Source organism: Ochlerotatus camptorhynchus, unplaced genomic scaffold (assembly GCF_037179485.1).
Source record: "Ochlerotatus camptorhynchus isolate MF236.1 unplaced genomic scaffold, CSIRO-AGI_Acam_v1.1 ptg000046l, whole genome shotgun sequence".
In the NCBI taxonomy this organism is placed as follows: Eukaryota; Metazoa; Arthropoda; class Insecta; order Diptera; family Culicidae; genus Ochlerotatus; species Ochlerotatus camptorhynchus.
The window spans coordinates 1,997,738-2,015,917 of NW_027040537.1; the positions used below are offsets into that span (position 1 = coordinate 1,997,738).

Below are 18,180 nucleotides of genomic sequence, written 5' to 3' on the forward strand. Positions count from 1 at the left end.
CATAAGTTAAAAGGTTCTAATATAGTTCTCTTTCCGAAAATGTATGGAGAAAACAAGAATTTGGAACGGTAATGGTTCTTAACAACCCATTATTTGTAAGGTCCAGTTCCAAAAAACCATAATACATAAGGTTGAAACTTTATCATTAAACGTTCATGTAAAGTTCCATAACCATTTCAGTTAAAGTTTAGCAGGGATTATAAACAATTTTTAACCATTTTAGGTAAGGTCAATTTATGGTTCGCGTTTATGCGGGGGACCTACTAGCATAGAGGTAACTCTAAGACCACTGGGTCCCGAAGAAAATCAATATTATTTTTGGCTCACTCAGTACCAGAACAACGGTCCCAAGCAGTCCCAAGCTATTTCACTCACCCCTGCATGTTCTGCATGAATCCACACACCCCTGATGTTATCTGTCAAACTTTCATAGCGAATCAAAACAAACATAGTGTAGTAATAGAATTTCAACTAGAATAGGGTACGTTAATCGTTTGCTTGGGACCAATAGGCTACTAAAGTGGTGAGCCAATTTAAAATCGTTAGTTTCGTATTGATTGTTGCTACTAGTCTTATGTCGTTTTCGTTTTTGCGGTGTAGCACTGGTGTAGTGTAAGCAGGAATAAGCGCGAGTCTTTGACAGCTCAACACCATTTGTTTGTAAACAAAGGTGCATCCTATATCTACACCCTAAAATATTTCGGTGTACGGCAATGTAGCACCGGTGTAGCTACACCGCAAAAACGAAAACGACATAACTAAAAAGAACTTAAATGTAGGGTATTTTTTTTCTCTGTGCATATTTTTGAGCTCACAACACTCATGAGTGTTCAGCTGGCTGTGACGGCTGTCACTGTCAGTCTGGCAAGTTTTATTTATTTACCCTCTGTGTTTACCGCACGGAATCAAGAAGAAGCACGCAGTTAACAAAAGTTTCGCGATTTTTTGTAATAAAATTGTACATTTTCCGTTAGTTTCTGTTTGTTCGTCGTTCCAAAGTGCTTTGAAATTTGAACCATTAGAACAAAAATAACATGCCTCTCACGGAACGTGAGAAGACGATCGCTACGACGGCAATCATCGCATCCGTCGGAGCTGGTGCTCTATACTTGCTATTTAACAGACGCAAAATAGTCCGTCGCTTTACCGATCCGCTCTACAATCAATCGGTCCGGATTGTGTCCAATCCGGAGGATTGCCAGAAGGTTATCGGATTACTGCGGGACCACTGTCGAGAATTCCGGGTGCTTGGTTTCGACTGTGAGTGGGTCAACGAACAGGGAAACCGCCACCCGGTGGCACTACTCCAATTGGCATCGCACCGTGGCCTGTGCGCATTGATAAGGTTGTATGAAATGAAACGGATTCCCCAGGAGTTGAGTGATTTGTTGAACGATCCCGCCATCATTAAGGTCGGCGTTGGACCGCTTGAGGATGCCAAGCTTTTGAGAAATGATTACAACCTAAAGGTGGAAAGTACGCTGGACTTACGTCATCTGGCGGAACGATGTGGCCTCCCGGGACCGTATGGGATGGGGAAGCTTGCCGAGAGAACATTGGGCGTCAAATTGGACAAACACTGGCGCATACGGGCTTCAAATTGGGAGAATGATCAGCTGACAGAACGACAGGTAGCGTACGCTGCCAGCGATGCGCATGTGGCCATAGAAATGTTCCGGAAGTTTGCCAAACAGGCGGTACCGCGGTGAGTTAGAGATGCTTGTAAGCCGTGGATGACTTTAATTTTGATATTTGTTAAATTATATTTCTAGGGCTTTCTATACCAGACAGAAAACCTGGCTAAAGACCGCCATAGACGAACTGGAATGCTTCTTTGATCTGCGGTTCCACGATAAACAGAGCAATTCTAATCCAAAAAAAGGCAGGAAGAAGTTACTGGGTGTGTCAAGTAAGACCTCAATCGAAATCAAACGCTCGATGGCCACCCGAGCGAAACCACTGTACGACAACTGCCTGATGCAGGCACCGGATGGGGAACTCCTGTGCACTTGCGATCGTAAGAAAGCCGAATGGTACGTTATCAAGGAACTGGCCGAGATCGTGACCGATCAACCGACATATACGATTCGGTTGAAGTTTGAGCCGAAAGGACGCGCCGTTGGCGATGTTGGCAAGTACTATCAGATTGCCAAGGAGAACAAATGCGTCGTTTGTGGGGCGAATGATTCCTATATTCGGAAGAACGTCGTTCCTCGCGATTACCGGAAGCACTTTCCCTGTGAGTGTTACTTTAGAATTTGCTTTGGTTTGCTAGTTGCTGGCTTGTACTGGTTGATTCTGTAGCGAAAATAAATCTGCTAGTACCATTTAGTAATTTTCAATTTTTTCTTGCTTTTGTTATCACCCTATTAATATCGTTGCCTTGTGGGTTTATTTTCAGTGGTTATGAAAGAGCACATCTCGCACGATGTCCTGCTGCTGTGTGCTCCCTGTCACCGAACCAGCAATATGCACGACGAAAACATGCGCCTCAGTTTGGTGTCCAAGTGCACTGCTCCCTACAATGCCCAGGAAAACCCCAAGGAAATCTGCGTGCAAAATATGTCCGATTTGAAGAAAGCCGCCAGAGCTTTGGTGCACTGCTCCCATAAGATCCCGGAGGAGCGCCAAAAGGGTCTACGAAAGAAGATTCAAAAACTGCTCCCGAAGGGCACCGAACTGACTGCCGAATTGTTGGACCACTACGCCAACATCAACGTGACCATCCCGAACGATGATTACTTTGCACACGGGGAAAAAGTGGTCGAGTATTTCAAACAAGCTGCCGGCGGACTGAGTGAGCTGGAAAAGATGTGGCGAGAGCACTTTCTGCAAACGATGAAGCCCAAATGTCTGCCGGAGCTGTGGTCGGTGGAGCATAATTACAAGAGGTAAGGTTTTGGAACTGGGTGGGGAAAATTTCAGCAAGAGCACAGCACGTTAAGGTCTCCACGAAATTGAAGAACAAGTTGGATTCAAAAATAGCCTTATAATTTTGAAGATATGTATATTATGAACTAGTCTTCACAGTTCGAATTCAGTCCACATGATTTGAACTCCTCTGGACAGTCATTCAACTCAACTGGACTTTCATAAGACATGTCTTCAGAGCCTTTAACTGAATTTGACCACACAGAAATCAACGCAACCTCCTGAGATCTTAGTGTCTGTCCTTAAAATCCTCTTATTTGCCCTTTAAGCATGCTGAGTATACTCTTGTAGTTCTCTGGACATATCCTTGTAATGCTGTAGACTTGCCATTGAAGGCATCGGACATGTTCTTGAAGTCATTTCCATAAATTGCTTAGTCTAACTGTGAATGAAGAATTTTCTAACTCTCTTGTCATCGAGGTCTCCTTATAAATATATGAAGTCAACTGGTTTGTCTTATAAAACACCTCAGTTTTAAACTTCAAATTTAAAGAATTATATCCTAGAATATCTTAAGATGTGTTTTGCTTCTTCTTCTTCTTCTTCTTCTTCTTCTTCTTCTTCTTCTTCTTCTTCTTCTTCTTCTTCTTCTTCTTCGCATTTCAAACTTATTATGTGTTCTCAGCTTAGTGTTCTAGATGCAATTTCACAGTTAATAATTGAGAGCTTACGATGCCTGTACCATTTTTGCATAAGTATAATTGTGTGGCAAGTACAATCATACTGTACTCTATCTATGCCCAGGGAAGTTTAGCAATTTTCCACTGAGCTAAGGGAGGTGTTTTTTAAGACTTCTGGATTTGGCTTGGAAAAACTTTGGAAATGTTATTTCATGCTTTTGACATCGTCGTTGAAGTTGAACTCCTTATTCCTAGTTATTCTGTTGAAGCCCTTTCGGTTCATAGCGATTATGTCCTCTGATAAGCCCTTAAAATACTGTAGACTACCTTAAAGTTCGCTTGAAGCTCCTCAAAGTTCTCCTCAACTTCGTTGAAGTTTGACTAAGCTTGGACGGAAATTCCCAGAAGTTCGCCAGGACTTTCCTGAAATTCGACAAGACTTACATGAAGATCGCCAGAACTTCCCTGGAGTTCTTAAGTACTTTCCTGAAGTTCTCCAGACCTTCCCTGGAGTTCGCCAGGACTTTCCTGAAGTTCGCCAGGACTTTGCTGAAGTTCGCCAGGACTTCCCTGATGTTCGCCAGAACTCCCCACAAGTTCACCCGAACATCCCTGATTCCGGGATTTTGCCGAAACGTTCCTAAAATTTGCCAGAACTTCTCTGAAGTTTGGCGAATCTTGTCTCTCTGCTAGGCCGATATTATTTTGAGAGCGAAGCGAAGAGGCGACCAAAGCGTGAAACGAATGTAAGAATTATATCAATAATTGGAATTTCAATTATTCGTATTATTCCTTGTATTCTTTTCAACGCTTGGCTCGCCTCTTCGCTTCGCTCTCACTATGGAATCGGCCCTAAATTCACTGGTGTTTCTAGGCAATTTGCTATAATTATCTGAAATTCGCCCGAGCAACTTCACTGCAATTTCCTTTAAGATCACCGGTACTTTCCTGACGTTCACCATTACTTCTCTGAAGTATTTCTTTAATTTCGTGAAATTCGCCTACCCTTCCGACGTTAAACCGAATTTCCCTGAGTTCTCCAGAATTTCCCTGAAGTTCTCCAGAATTTCCCTGAAGTTCTCCAGAATTTCCCTGAAGTTCTCCAGAACTTCCCTGAAGCTCACCTGAACTTCCCTCAAGTTCACTCGAGCTTTCATAAATTTCGCCGGAACGTTCCTGAAAATCTTCCGCACGCCACTGACGTTCTTCCATAAAGTCTGTCGGAACTTCGGTGATGTCTCATGAATGAAACCAAACCTTTCTCCCGATTCCAGGTTGGAAATCCGTGCCGACGAGGGTCGTGTCGATGAGCAGGATCTTCTTATAGCTGGTGTTCCGATCCCATTCAACAGGAATGCATCATCGGAAAACAGCAGTGGAAGCAATGGAGCTAGCGACCCTTACAGCTACAGTTACAGTCAGGAGGTCTCCGTATCGTCATCCATCATAATCGAGCAAACAGGCCGCGAAAGTGACGACTTCGAAAACGACAACGACAGTACGACAAAAGATGTGTCGTCCTACCGGGACGAAGAAGCGGCCATCGATCTAGCTAGCCAATCCAACGAGGAAACGGCATTCTACTCCGATCGCGATGAATCGGAAACATTGTTCGGTTCGGTTGGCGTTGCGTCCGAAACCACCCTCGGTAAGACGTTCCAAACGATTCAAACCAACGGTCAACCACCGTCGGCGAAGATGGCCTCGGATGATGGAGACGACGAAAGTGAAATGGCCACGATCAACGACTTTGCTTCGATCGAAACGCACAGCTATGACTCGGACGATTCAGATTCGACCCTATCGCAGCCCTCGATGACGCTGCTCAACTCGACCGACGACTGGGAAGCTGAAGCTAACGAGCCAAGCGTGAATGGGAATGTGCTGATCACGCCGGGTACCTCATCCAAAGGTAAGTTTTAACCAGAACATTATGGTGTGCATTTATCTTAATTGAGTCAATACTTGACGTTCTTGAAGAGTTAATATTAATCGAGTTATTACACAGGTAAAATATTATTCTATACATCGCTTTGTACTAGTCGACCCATTGAAGAAGCCATTTCTTGACAGCACCAACCATTCTAATGTTAACCGCCATTTCGAATCGGATGAAATGTTTCAAATAGTTCTGGTTGCGTCCCGGGACGGGATTTCACGCTAACTTGAAAGTACCCACTAAATGAGAATCTTGTACTCATTTTTTGAATTTATTCTGAAGTTTCTACAATGAAGTCAATACTACCATAGAGGTTGTAGTATGTAAACGTCAAACACTAGGGAATTGATTATGTGCACCACAAGTGGCGGTACTTCCAACTAAGAAACATTTAAATTGACCGTTAAAAACGATTTTGATGAACGTTTTAAGAGTGTTATGTCTGTTTGTCTCTCTGATCATACCTTCACTATCGCAACTTCGGGTAATCTGCGTAAGTACTTGCATTTTTCTCAGGCACTTTTGATCTAACTGCAATTACTCTCTCATACTCGAAATGTGCTACGACAAAATTGGCACAACGACGCCCTATACGCTCTCTGACCGAAGCGCAGGGTGAGTGTTTTCGATCGAAAATGTACCAAAAGTGCTTCTGAACGTGTTTCGCAGTTGGGTGTGGTGAAATTCGTGCATTCCCGGTTGATTTTCAGTGGAAATTCCATATCACAAAATTGCCCACCGATTCTTGTTTATTATTTTTTTATTTTATTTTTTGCCGGTCGACGATGACGCGAGAGTGACGTTTATTGGATCCGTTTCTTTGCACGGGTGTGTTTTTATTTGTAACCAGCGGTTGTAAGTGTGCCTGCGAATTGCATTGCCTCCTGGGAAGCCGGTTCACCGAGTTCTGATGGCATGCTCGTGTAGTTCTATCGAGAGTCTTCCAGAGACGATAGTTTTGTTAAACTGCAGAAGGATATAAATCGTCCTCTAATCTATGGGAGCTCTTCGAAATCGCCGTGAATTCATGGATTCCTTTGCAACATATCGGGTGAGTTTACTTTATTGTTCTCTTAACATTCATTCCATTATTATATTATACATTATATGCTGGGTATGGGACGGTCCAACCAGGGTACCCGATTGAAGCGATTTGGATTGGGAGAGTGGAATTGCCAACTTCCTGCCGTTAACAGATCGTGAATTGAAGGCGGGCTCTTCTTGCTTACCACTTCCCTTCGTTGAACCATCTTCGATTACTTTTCCATTGAGTTATGCAGGTAAATCTTCCTTTTTTGTTTTGAAAACCTGAAGAGAACAAATTGAAAGATTTTTTTTCAACTAAGTAAATTAGCAATTAGTAACTATATTGTTTAACTTTTTCCAGTAGAAATAAGGGTCAATGATGTGACGAAGCTTTTTACGTTTTTAATAACTGACATCATCATCCCAAATAAGAGATGAACTAGCCTAAGGCTAAAAATCTCTTAAATAAAGAATTTAAATTAAAATAATCATCCCAAATTCGCATAAGTACGAATCCGGATAGATAATCCAAGTATCTCTGATGCCTGCCTCATATCTGTACGATCCATCGTCCGCCCAACTGGGAATAAACTGCAGAGGTTGGAACATGCTTCAGCTTCTTCGGTAGATGGCGGAGCTTCGGACTTCGAGAGATTGAACTCGTGAGAGCTAATTTTCTCACAAATTTGATTTTATTGGCTTTCTGGGGACTGAATATACACCCAAAGCGAATTGTTCCCACTTCTCTCAAATTCTATATGGATTTTTAACACTTTCTACCAGCGTGTTCTGGAAAATGGTCGGACGATGATTAATCTCACCAATACATTTGGGCCTATAATTCCACAACTTCTATAGAGACCAGGTTGAGCCTTGATAGCTAGCTGCTTGCGGGAACTGATGACCTTGACAAATGTCTATTTATTTATTTATTTATTTTATTTGTCGTCAATCAGTGTAGACCGTTTTACAATTGTTGTCTTAAAAGCTATGTTTACAATTTTGTCTTTGTTTATATTTTTTTATAATATATCTTGAGAACAAGTTAAAACATTACTTCTAGCTGACGTTATGCGAGGAATTAAAATATTGCTTTAATTTGGTTTTTGTCATTGTAAAGTCAATGTTATCGCAGTGCTTATTATATGTATCCATCATTTGGTTCAAGGGCCCAAATTTAGCATAATTCGTACGATGACGATTTGTAGCAAATATATTTCTATTTCGTTAATGCCTAGATGGTGTATATAAATTTAAGGATGACAATAGTTCTATAGAATCAATGCGATGTGATACGATATCGTTTACGAAAGAAATCATAGCAAATTCACGATGCTTTTTTAATGTTTGGATATTTATGAGCATACACCGAGCTGTGTAAGATGGCAGAGGAAATACAGTCCAACCTAACTTGCGGAGTGCATACAATAGAAACTGCTTTTGAACAGACTCTATTCTTTCTTCGTGTGTGATTGAAAAAGGAGACCAAACTATGCTGCAATATTCTTATATCGATCTTACATAAGCAATGTACAATGTTTTTATCGTATACGGATCGTGAAAGTTATAGCAGAAACGTTTTATGAAACCAAGCATGTTGTTAGCTCTGTTAGTAATTATTGTGTTATAATGATTCACCGATCATAGTAAGTTTTGAGTCCAAAATAACACCTAGATCCCTGACTCCATCACACTTTTCTACGATATGGTTTCCTAAAGTGATTGTTATATCGGGTAGGGTTCGTTTTCTACTAATGGTAATTGAGTTACATTTTTTTATATTTAATTGTAGCAGGCTTGTTTGCCACCAAGTATGGAATATCTGTATTTCCTCTTTGAATGTGATGATGTCTTTGGCATCTTTTATTTCCAAAAAAAGTTTAATGTCGTCAGCATAGATTAAAACTTTCAATTTCTTAATAATGAAAGATATATTGACGAAGAGAATAAATAAAAGCGGTCCTAAATGGGAGCCTTGAGGAACTTCAGAAGTGACATTAACGGGATTTGATGTCTTTCCTTTGTATTTTACTATTTGATGGCGGTCAGTTAAATATGATTCAAGCCACTTGAGGAGTGCGTAATGAATTCCCATTTTTTGAAGTTTAAAAATAAGCATGGGTATGTCAATTCGATCAAACGCTTTGCTGAAATCTGTATACAACACTTCTACATGGTTTCCGTTATCCATTGCATTCAAGGAATAATTAACTAATTCGAGCAAATTCGTAGTTGTTGAACGGCCTTTAAAGAAGCCATGTTGCATAGTAGTTATTCTGTTTTTAATTTGAAGAAAGAGTTTTTCATTCACATTCGCCTCGAAAAGTTTTCGGAATGCAAGAGATAATAGCTATACCACGATAATTACGTATGTCGGATTTTTTGCCCGATTTAAAGATAGGCACTAAAAACGAGTTTTTCCATATTTTAGGGAAGTTTCCGGATTCCAGTGACATATTGAAAATCCAAAATAATGGAGCAGTAAGTTCAGTTTCTAAAGCTTTCATAAAAACTGGCGGAAGACCGTCAGGGCCAGGACCTTTAGATGCATCTAAATTGTTTAAACCCTTTAAGATATCATGAACCTTGATTTGACTTACGCTGATGTCACTTGAAAATTCTGGATAAGATTCAAAATATTCACGGTCACGGTCCTCTTCTGAAAACGAAGTATAGATTTCTTGGAAGAAATTTGCAAACAAATTGCATATATCATCCGAGTTCTCACCTACCCTATCGTCCAAATGCATCTTTGATGGAAAATTATCAGATTTTAATTTGGTTTTCACATAATTGAAGAATTTCCTATGTTTGAGGATTTTGTGACGACATCCCTACATCCCGAGCAATCAGCATACCTACAATACCAACTTACCTTGCTGGCGCCAAAAATCTGCCAGCGCAAAGCGAAGAGAAAACAATCAAAACACTTGTATTCGAACAGTCGAAATATAAACACGTTAAGACAAGTTTGTCTGCACATTTTATTTGTTGCAACCGATAGGAAAATTCCGCCGTTCCGAAAAACGTGTTCTCGGGTTTCAATTTTTAGTCCAGGTTCGTCTCGACCTTTCGTTTCGGTTCGTACATAGTTTTGGTCCTTCGAACCGGATAATGGATCCGCCGGATATGCAAAAGTTTTTGTCGAAGCGAGAGGTTATGTTCGCGAAAATAAAGTGGGAGCTATCCGTCGCGCAATCGCTTCACACCCGGAACCCATCGTACGGGGAAGTGCATGAACGTCGGGAGAAGCTCACCGAACTTGCAGCAAATTTCGAAGCCGTTCAAACGACGATTGAGGAGAACATTGCGAATCTGGAGGATGTGGCATCGGTGTTCAACCACCGGCTCCGATTTGATGAGGTCTATTTTCAAGTAAAAGACCTGTACACGGGTTACCTGGGAGAAAATGAAGACCAGATGTCCCAGCAAAGTGAAAGGAATGAGTCGTTTAGTGATCTGCGGGATGCAATCAAGGCACTTTTGGAAACGCAGCAGGCAATGCTGGATCGACAAAACCAGCCACCGCAGCAGCTGGCAGCGGGTGGTCAGGTGTGGAATCAGGAACCCCAAGTGAATGTGAAGCTACCGCAACTAAACATTCCCATTTTCCGAGGAGAGCGAACGGCGTGGAATTCGTTTAAGGATTTGTTTGTCAGCACGATCCACAACAGGCAGGATCTGAAAGCTTCCGTCAAGATGCAGTATTTGTTTTCCTATTTGGACGGTGAAGCAAAGCGGATGGTGAATTCCTTCCCAATCAGCGACACAACACTCGTGACGCACTACGATAAGAAAAAATACACGGTGTTTGCCCTCGTTCGTGAGTTCGTTGATCAGCCATCAGCTACCAACGCAAGCGGATTGAAGAAACTGGTGGCTACTTCTGATGATACCATCCGACAGTTAAAAGCTCTTGGCAACGAGTACGAAACACGGGATCCTTGGCTCATCCATCTGCTGCTTGAGAAGGTGGACCGAGAGACGCGCTCACTGTGGGCGCAGAAAATCATTGACGAAGAAAATCCGAAGTTCGCAGATTTCATCGAGTTCCTACAAAAACGCTGCGATGCTCTGGAAACTTGTTCGGCGTTTTATAGGAAGCTGGGAGAACCTGCGAAGAAGGAGATTTCGAAGGCAACTGGAGCCGAGAAGAAGTTTCAAGCCTTTCATGCTGGTGCTGCACATGTGTCGTGTGCGAAGTGCAGCATGGATCACCCAACTTACCACTGCGAACAATTCAGGGCCATGGATGTGGCGGCGCGTAGGGAATTGGCACTTAAGTCGAAACTGTGCTTCAATTGCTTGCGTCCATCCCACACAGCGAAGCGGTGTCAGTCGAAGTCGGTATGTCGCACTTCACAATGCAACCAACGGCACCATACAATGCTATGCCAGCGGGAAGTCAAGAAACCGGATGAAAAGCAGGAAGATGGTCAAGGAAGTTCGCAACCGGAACCGGAATCGGAGGTCGCATCGATCTCTACCAACGTAGCGCAGACGGTGGCTGAAAACCACGGACCGTTTGCATTCGCACTGCTACCAACGGTGGTGGCAAAACTTCGAGGAGGTGATGGGAAGCTACACGACGTAAGAATGCTAATTGATTGTGGTTCCCAGGCATCTCTCATCACGACAGCGTGTGCCAACCGCCTTGGGTTGAGGCGTAGCAACGCTTCTTTGGAGATCACTGGTGTCAGCGGTGAAGTCGTCGGTACCACTGCCGGCATTGTCACGCTGGTGATTTCATCGCGTTTCAACGAGGAAACTAAACTCACCACTCAAGCTTTTGTTCTTGGAAGGCTCACGGCAACCCTGCCGTGCCAGCGTTTCGACGTGGCAAGCATGCCATACTTGAAGGGTCTGCAACTAGCGGACCCCCACTTCAATCAACCAAGCTCGGTTGAGGTCATACTGGGATCGGATGTCTTCCTGTCCGTACTGCAAGCCGGCCAGGTCAAAGATCCAAACGGTATTCCTGTAGCACAACGTTCTATCTTCGGGTGGATGGTTGCAGGAAGAATCTCGAAGCAATGGTGTATGCACACACATCACTCGGCAATCAATCTTCACCAAGATTTCGACATCGATCGCACCCTGCGATTGTTCTGGGAAGATCAGGAGCTTCGTCAAGTTAAGCAATGGACAGAAGAGGAGCAAAGGGTCGTTGATCATTTTAACTCGACGCACACTCGCTCGAAAGATGGACGCTTTATCGTTCGATTGCCAATGAACGATTCAAAGCAGCAACTTGGAGATTCGCTGACCGCAGCAGTCCGTAGGCTACGCGCAATGGAACGGAAGTTCGAGACCGACAGCAGCTTCAAGGAGAGATACGTTGGATTCATGCAAGAGTATCAGGATTTGGGCCATATGGAGCTGATTCCGGAAACGGAGATTCTGGTTAATTGCACGAAGTCATATTATTTGCCGCATCATGGGGTCGTAAAGGAAGATAGCACCACGACCAAACTCCGAGTTGTGTTCGATGCATCATGTGCCACGACTTCTGGAGTCTCACTGAATGATTTGTTACTGGACGCCCCGAACATTAACACTGAGATATTCGATATCATGATGGAGTTCAGGTTCTTCGAGGTGGTATTTACGGCAGACGCAGTAAAAATGTACCGTCAAGTACTTACGCACCCTGACAATCGAGACTACCTACGTGTGGTATGGAGAAGTTCGCCGGACAAGCCGATACAACACTTCCGGCTTCGCACGGTGACATATGGACTCAAGAACTCTGGATTTCTGGCCATGGCGGCGCTCAAGACGGCAGCGGAAGAATACAAAGGGAAGTATCCTGAAGCAGCTGAACGGATCATGAAGAATACATACGTCGACGATCTTACATCGGGAGCAAAATCGGAAGAAGAAGCCATTCGTTTGATCAAGGCGATCAACGAGATCATAGAGAGTGCTGGATTTACATTACGGAAATGGAGTTCCAATTCGGCGGCGGTTCTGAAGTCGCTACCTGAAGTCAGCATTACCGCAGTACAGATACAGTTTCCGGATGAACGCAATTCGGTGAAAGCCCTGGGAATTCATTGGATTCCGGACATAGACGTCTTCACACTCAAGGTAAATCTGCAGATTGATGGTCCCAATACGAAGCACCAGCTATTGTCGGATTCCGCCAGGCTGTTCGATCCATTCGGGTGGTTTGCGCCGGTCATCGTTCGAGCTAAAATTCTATTTCAACATTGCTGGTTGTACGACCTAAACTGGCACGATCCATTACCTCCTGTCGTTGAAGAAATGTGGGTCGATTTGAAGGCAAACCTGCACCACCTGGAGAAGATCAGGATTCCAAGATGCGCAGCGAATTACGACAACCACATCGAATTACATGGCTTTTCTGACGCTTCTGAGGAGGCGTACTCAGCGGTCGTGTATCTCAGGTCCGTTGATCGCAACGGTGAGGTTCACGTTAGTCTACTTGCAGCGAAAACCAAGGTCGCTCCTGTACGTCAGGTGTCTCTACCACGTCTCGAGCTCAACGCAGCTGAATTACTTGCAAAGCTGCTGAAACAAGTTGCTGAACCTCTCAAACGCTTCCAGGTAGACCGGTTTGCCTGGACGGATTTGACCATAGTCCTGCAATGGCTGTCAGGACATCCGCGTAAATGGAACACTTACGTGGCTAATAGAACATCTTCGATACTTGAGATTCTTCCACGTAAGCATTGGGATCATGTTGCATCGACTGAAAATCCGGCGGATTGTGCTTCCCGTGGGATATCTCCTACAGACCTAGTCGATCATCCTCTGTGGTGGACAGGACCGAAGTGGCTAGCGGAGGATTCCGCAACCTGGAAACGAAGTGTCTTGTCCGAAGAACACGATGAAGCTACACTGGAGGTACGTAAGCGATTCCAATTCCTAAACATTTCTGTTAGCGTTCCAGTAACGACGTACGAAATCGAGAAGCAAATCCTCAATAGTCGATCGAGCTTCGGCGCAGCCTGCCGACAGTTGGCATGCGTGAAGCGGTTTATCTACAACCTGGGATCGAAGGCATTAACACGCTACGAGAAACGTTCTGGTCCTATTCTGCCATCCGAGTTGCAGGAGGCCAGGTTGCAGCTCGTCAGGCTGGCCCAGCACGAACACTACGAAGAAGAAGTCAAATCGTTGGCAAAGGGGAGCGAAGTCCATCCAAAATCCAAGGTCTGCGACTTGTACCCATTCCTTGATGGTACCGGCACGATCAGAGTCGGTGGACGCCTGCAGCAATCATCGTTTCCTTTCGAAGTCAAGCACCCAGTTATTCTCCCGAAGAACCATCGTCTTACGAGATTGCTGGTGGAAGAGATGCATCTACGGAACTGTCACGCGGGCTCGACACTCTTGACAGCAACAATCAACCAGACCTACTGGATCCAAGGCTGCCAACATGTCATCAAGCAAGTGATCCGGAATTGCGTCAAGTGCTGCCGACAGAAAGCGAAGATGTCGCAGCAATTGATGGGAAATCTACCAGCGGCGCGCGTAACAGCATGTCGACCGTTTAACCATGTTGGAGTTGATTATGCCGGCCCGATACTGGTACGATGTAGCAAAACTCGCGGTGAACGTTGCTCGCAGGAATATATCGTCGTTTTTGTGTGCCTCTCGAGCAAGGCAGTTCACTTGGAAGTCGCAGGTGACCTGTCTACGGATACTTTCTTGGCATCATTCAAGCGGATGATTGCTCGCCGAGGATACTGCAATGAAATCTGGTCGGACAACGGAACAAACCTGGTTGGTGCCGACCGATACTTGAAGGAAATCTATGAAGTAACTGAAGCTCACAGCAAGAACACCGAACCGTTCTTCAGTAATCTTGGCATTCGTTGGAGGTTCATCCCACCATCCAGTCCACATCAAGGTGGCATTTGGGAAGCGGCCGTCAAAAGCGCGAAAAAGTTGCTGCGACCGGTCGTTGGAAACGAGAAGCTGACATTTGAGGAACTATCAACTGTACTCTGCCAAATAGAAGCATGTCTCAACTCGAGACCTCTCTGTCCGATCTCCAGTTCGCCGGACAGTCTCGAAGCCCTCACTCCGGGGCACTTCTTGGTTGGGCAACCGCTAAATTTACTGCCCGAACCTGATGACACGCACCTCAAGGTGAACCAGTTGGACCATTGGCAGAAAGTTCAAAGATATACCGTCGAGTTTTGGAACCGTTGGCGTGATGAGTACATCGCAACTCTGCAGCCACGAGGAAAGTGGAAAAACACTCGAGACAACATCAAGCTGGACCAGCTCGTCTTGGTCAAAAACGACAACACTCCGCCGTCCGCTTGGGAATTGACCCGGGTATCCGCAGTTCATCCCGACAAGCATGGCTTAGTTCGCACTGTCACGTTGCGTCGAGGCAAATCGCAATATCAGCGCCCAGTGCAGAAACTGTGTCCACTTCCGGATTGAGGTGTTACCTCAAGGCGGGGAGGATGTTTGAGGATTTTGTGACGACATCCCTACATCCCGAGCAATCAGCATACCTACAATACCAACTTACCTTGCTGGCGCCAAAAATCTGCCAGCGCAAAGCGAAGAGAAAACAATCAAAACACTTGTATTCGAACAGTCGAAATATAAACACGTTAAGACAAGTTTGTCTGCACATTTTATTTGTTGCAACCGATAGGAAAATTCCGCCGTTCCGAAAAACGTGTTCTCGGGTTTCAATTTTTAGTCCAGGTTCGTCTCGACCTTTCGTTTCGGTTCGTACACCTAGGACAGGATTTTATTTCAAGTTCCGGTTTTAAATTATACTCCTCAAATGCCATATTCACGGCCAAATTTAACTGATCGCAAATGTCTAAATAGTATGCCAAAGTTTCTTCACTATTACACGGCGAATGAGAACGACTCAAATTTGAGTTTAGTTCACTCATAATCGCCAAAAGTGCAGGAACTCAGCGATGAGTTAATTTGCCTCATGTTTTCCCAGGCTTTTCCAGGATTTTCCAGGGAAAAATTCCTGAATTTGAGAAAAGTAAAGATTGGATTCACTCAGTCTATTGGTACTACTCCGAGACTGAATAAAATTTTCGTCAATTTCCTCATTTTCCGGCAGATTTTTTAGGTTTTCCACAGGAAACCATGAGACAAATTTTACTCATCGCTGAGTTCCTGCACTTTTGGCGATTATGAGTGAACTAAACTCAAATTTGGGTTGTTCTCATTCGCCGTGTATATTTTTTATAAAATTTGTGCGCTTTTTGCTTTTGATTTTTTAAATTTTTCAGTTCCCTGTTGTACCAAACCGGATGTTTTGCATTACTCTGACGTCTTCTTCTTTTAGTTGGCACCTCTTCAAGTATTATTTCAAGCAACACATTGTAGAATACGTCAACTGCACATTCAACATTTCCTGCAGTTCTTAATATTGCTTGCCAATCGACAATGTTCAATCTATTTCTAATGTTATCATAATTTGCTGAATTGTAATCAAAGATTTCATCAAATTCGCAGTCGTTGGTTCTTTCATTTATGTGAACGAATAAAGAATATTCTATTGCTGTGTGAAACATTTCATTTCTCCATATGACGATTCAGACACACAGAAATCTTCATAAGTATTTGTTAATAAAAGGTCTAAATAACAATTTTGTTGATTTTTCACATGGTTAATTTGCAATTTTGTCAAAAATTAAATGGAGTGTTTCATTTTCCCCAACGACTGGAAGTAAGATGTTTTCATTGTCCATATCAGAAATAAAGTCAACATTGCGTTGGTTAAAGTCCCCATATATATGTACTTTTACTTCAGGGGCTAAACTAGACAAAATTTCTTCCGCTTTTCCAAAAAACTTATCATACGTGTCCTTATGAGCATTGTTCGGAGGAAAGTATACCGAAGCAAAGACATGAGTTTCATCTGCTACTTGCGCTTTTACCCATACATGTTCGAATTCTTTAAATTTAGTAGCCATAATGATGTCTGAATTCAATTTGGACGAAATCGCTATTAATACTCCACCTCCCGATTTTTTTCCAAACCATTGAAAATTGCGGTCGTCTCTATAAACGTTATGATTGTTACCCAAAACTTCTTCACTTCTCACACTATCATCCCAACTTGTTTCATTAGCCATTATGACAGAGTAAGTAGAACTTAATATATTTTTGTTAATTTCATTCATTTTACCGGCGCTTCTCATGCGGTTAACATTTTGGCAATATACCAAAATTTCTGTACTGGTCTGAAGATTAGGTGAAGAAGTTGATCGTAACCTGTCATTCATAAAACTATTATCAAAATTATCCTGATCCATGCTCCGAATTTGTTTCGTTCTGCAAAGTGTCGTGATCTTCGTTGTTTTCTTCCTCTATGGAGCGTGTCAGTTTTGTAGAAAAAACGAGTGCCTCTCCTTGGTGTAGAGAAGTCGTCAAGTCCTGGATAATGTCGGGGTCTGCCGGATCATTGTCTTCCTCCAAGTATAGTCGCTATATTCATAGTCTGGCGGATAGAATCTCGGGAACCAATTGAGCTGTCAAATAGCGGAACCAATCGAGCAAATCACGACCAACAACAGAAAAGAGCACATCAGCTATTGCGAACAAAACTTAGGAAACCCCTTTCTCGTGACTCAAGGCTCGCCTATGCAAACTAACACCATCTTTGGGTTGGCGAAAGTTTCTCCTATCCGATGATGCCGGTAATTTGCGTTCAATTGGCGAGGAAAGAATAATCAACGCTTTGTTTATAAAAGGTCATAGTACATTTTCTATTGTTGGTCTAAAATATATTGAATTGGTTCCGCTTTATGATATATCGAAATTCTATCCGCCAGACTATGAATATAGCGACTATACCTCCAAGGGGTGCGTCAATTTCGTACAAAACACGAATTCCTGCATACACACGCCTCGCATGATGCAGTTGCCGCCATCCCGTTATGCAAGTGCGCTGGAACGGTACGTGGGTAAACATCGCACGCCGGGTAGGGGTTTAAGATTTCGCCTCGTTGGAATTGCATTGTGGGTCGATAGTTAGCCTAAATAATACTCTTAACAAATTTATGGTGGTCCTGAAAAGGACCGTTTTGTAGTGATGGTTGAGTAATGCTGAGCTGAGCACGGCGAGCTACTGATTCCGATCCTAGCCTAGCGGTGGGACTTCTTCTTCCTTCTCTATGGTTGCTCATATGAGCTCTGCAGCTCGCTGCTTGCAGGCAGCCTTTCGTTGTTGTTGTTGTGGTTGTTGAAAGCACTCCTGTTGCTGCTGCTGCTGCTGCTGCTGCTGCTGCTGCTGGACTGGATACCACCACTTACGGTGAATGAGCACCATTCAGTGGGACCGCATCGAATTCGATTTTTAAGTCTGTGTTAGGGAATGCACTGTTTTCAGACATTCGGTGATAATTTTGATCACCATTGCAACAGTTGGACATTTGGTATTTTTCAAAAGTGGCCTATTGAAAATTAACTAAGTGTTCATTTTAGCAGATTGGTAGATAAATTACCAATCGTTTGGCTTGTTTAGAATTAAAATCTATCTGCTATTGGTCGCAACCTGACCTCTTTTCGTAATGCTGTGGTTTTTTTAAATTGCGTGGATTCTATAGATCCTGTGGAGATCTATCTAGCCCTGATGTACAGGGTGCGTGACGAATTTTTGCAGTAAATTTCAAATAGTAATTTCTCATGCTTGTGCATCAT

General features: G+C 43.4%; 2 protein-coding genes across 2 annotated transcripts; both read left to right on the plus strand.

Annotated features, from left to right (window-relative positions):
- The first annotated feature begins 907 nt into the window (after positions 1-907).
- On the plus strand, positions 908-5,507 carry Exd2 (Exonuclease 3'-5' domain-containing 2). The gene is made up of 4 exons (XM_065238840.1): positions 908-1,705; positions 1,773-2,239; positions 2,402-2,891; positions 4,826-5,507. The coding sequence occupies exons 1-4, from the start codon at positions 1,035-1,037 to the stop codon at positions 5,472-5,474; spliced, it is 2,277 nt and encodes a 758-aa protein (XP_065094912.1). The 5' UTR covers positions 908-1,034; the 3' UTR covers positions 5,475-5,507.
- Positions 5,508-9,630: 4,123 nt separating this feature from the next.
- LOC135716231 (uncharacterized) lies at positions 9,631-14,940 on the plus strand. Its single transcript, XM_065238923.1, has one exon. It carries the CDS (start codon positions 9,631-9,633, stop codon positions 14,938-14,940), a length of 5,310 nt encoding a protein of 1,769 aa, XP_065094995.1.
- Positions 14,941-18,180: the final 3,240 nt, after the last annotated feature.

What these genes read in the sequence shown, in the direction of transcription:
- Exd2 (XM_065238840.1), top strand. Translation starts at nt 1,035, where the DNA reads ATGCCTCTCACGGAACGTGAGAAGACGATCGCTACGACGGCAATCATC. An exon ending in GCCAAACAGGCGGTACCGCG is followed by an intron (nt 1,706 to 1,772) that starts GTGAGTTAGAGA and finishes TTATATTTCTAG; the next exon opens with GGCTTTCTATACCAGACAGA. An exon ending in TTACCGGAAGCACTTTCCCT is followed by an intron (nt 2,240 to 2,401) that starts GTGAGTGTTACT and finishes GTTTATTTTCAG; the next exon opens with TGGTTATGAAAGAGCACATC.
- LOC135716231 (XM_065238923.1), top strand. Translation starts at nt 9,631, where the DNA reads ATGGATCCGCCGGATATGCAAAAGTTTTTGTCGAAGCGAGAGGTTATG.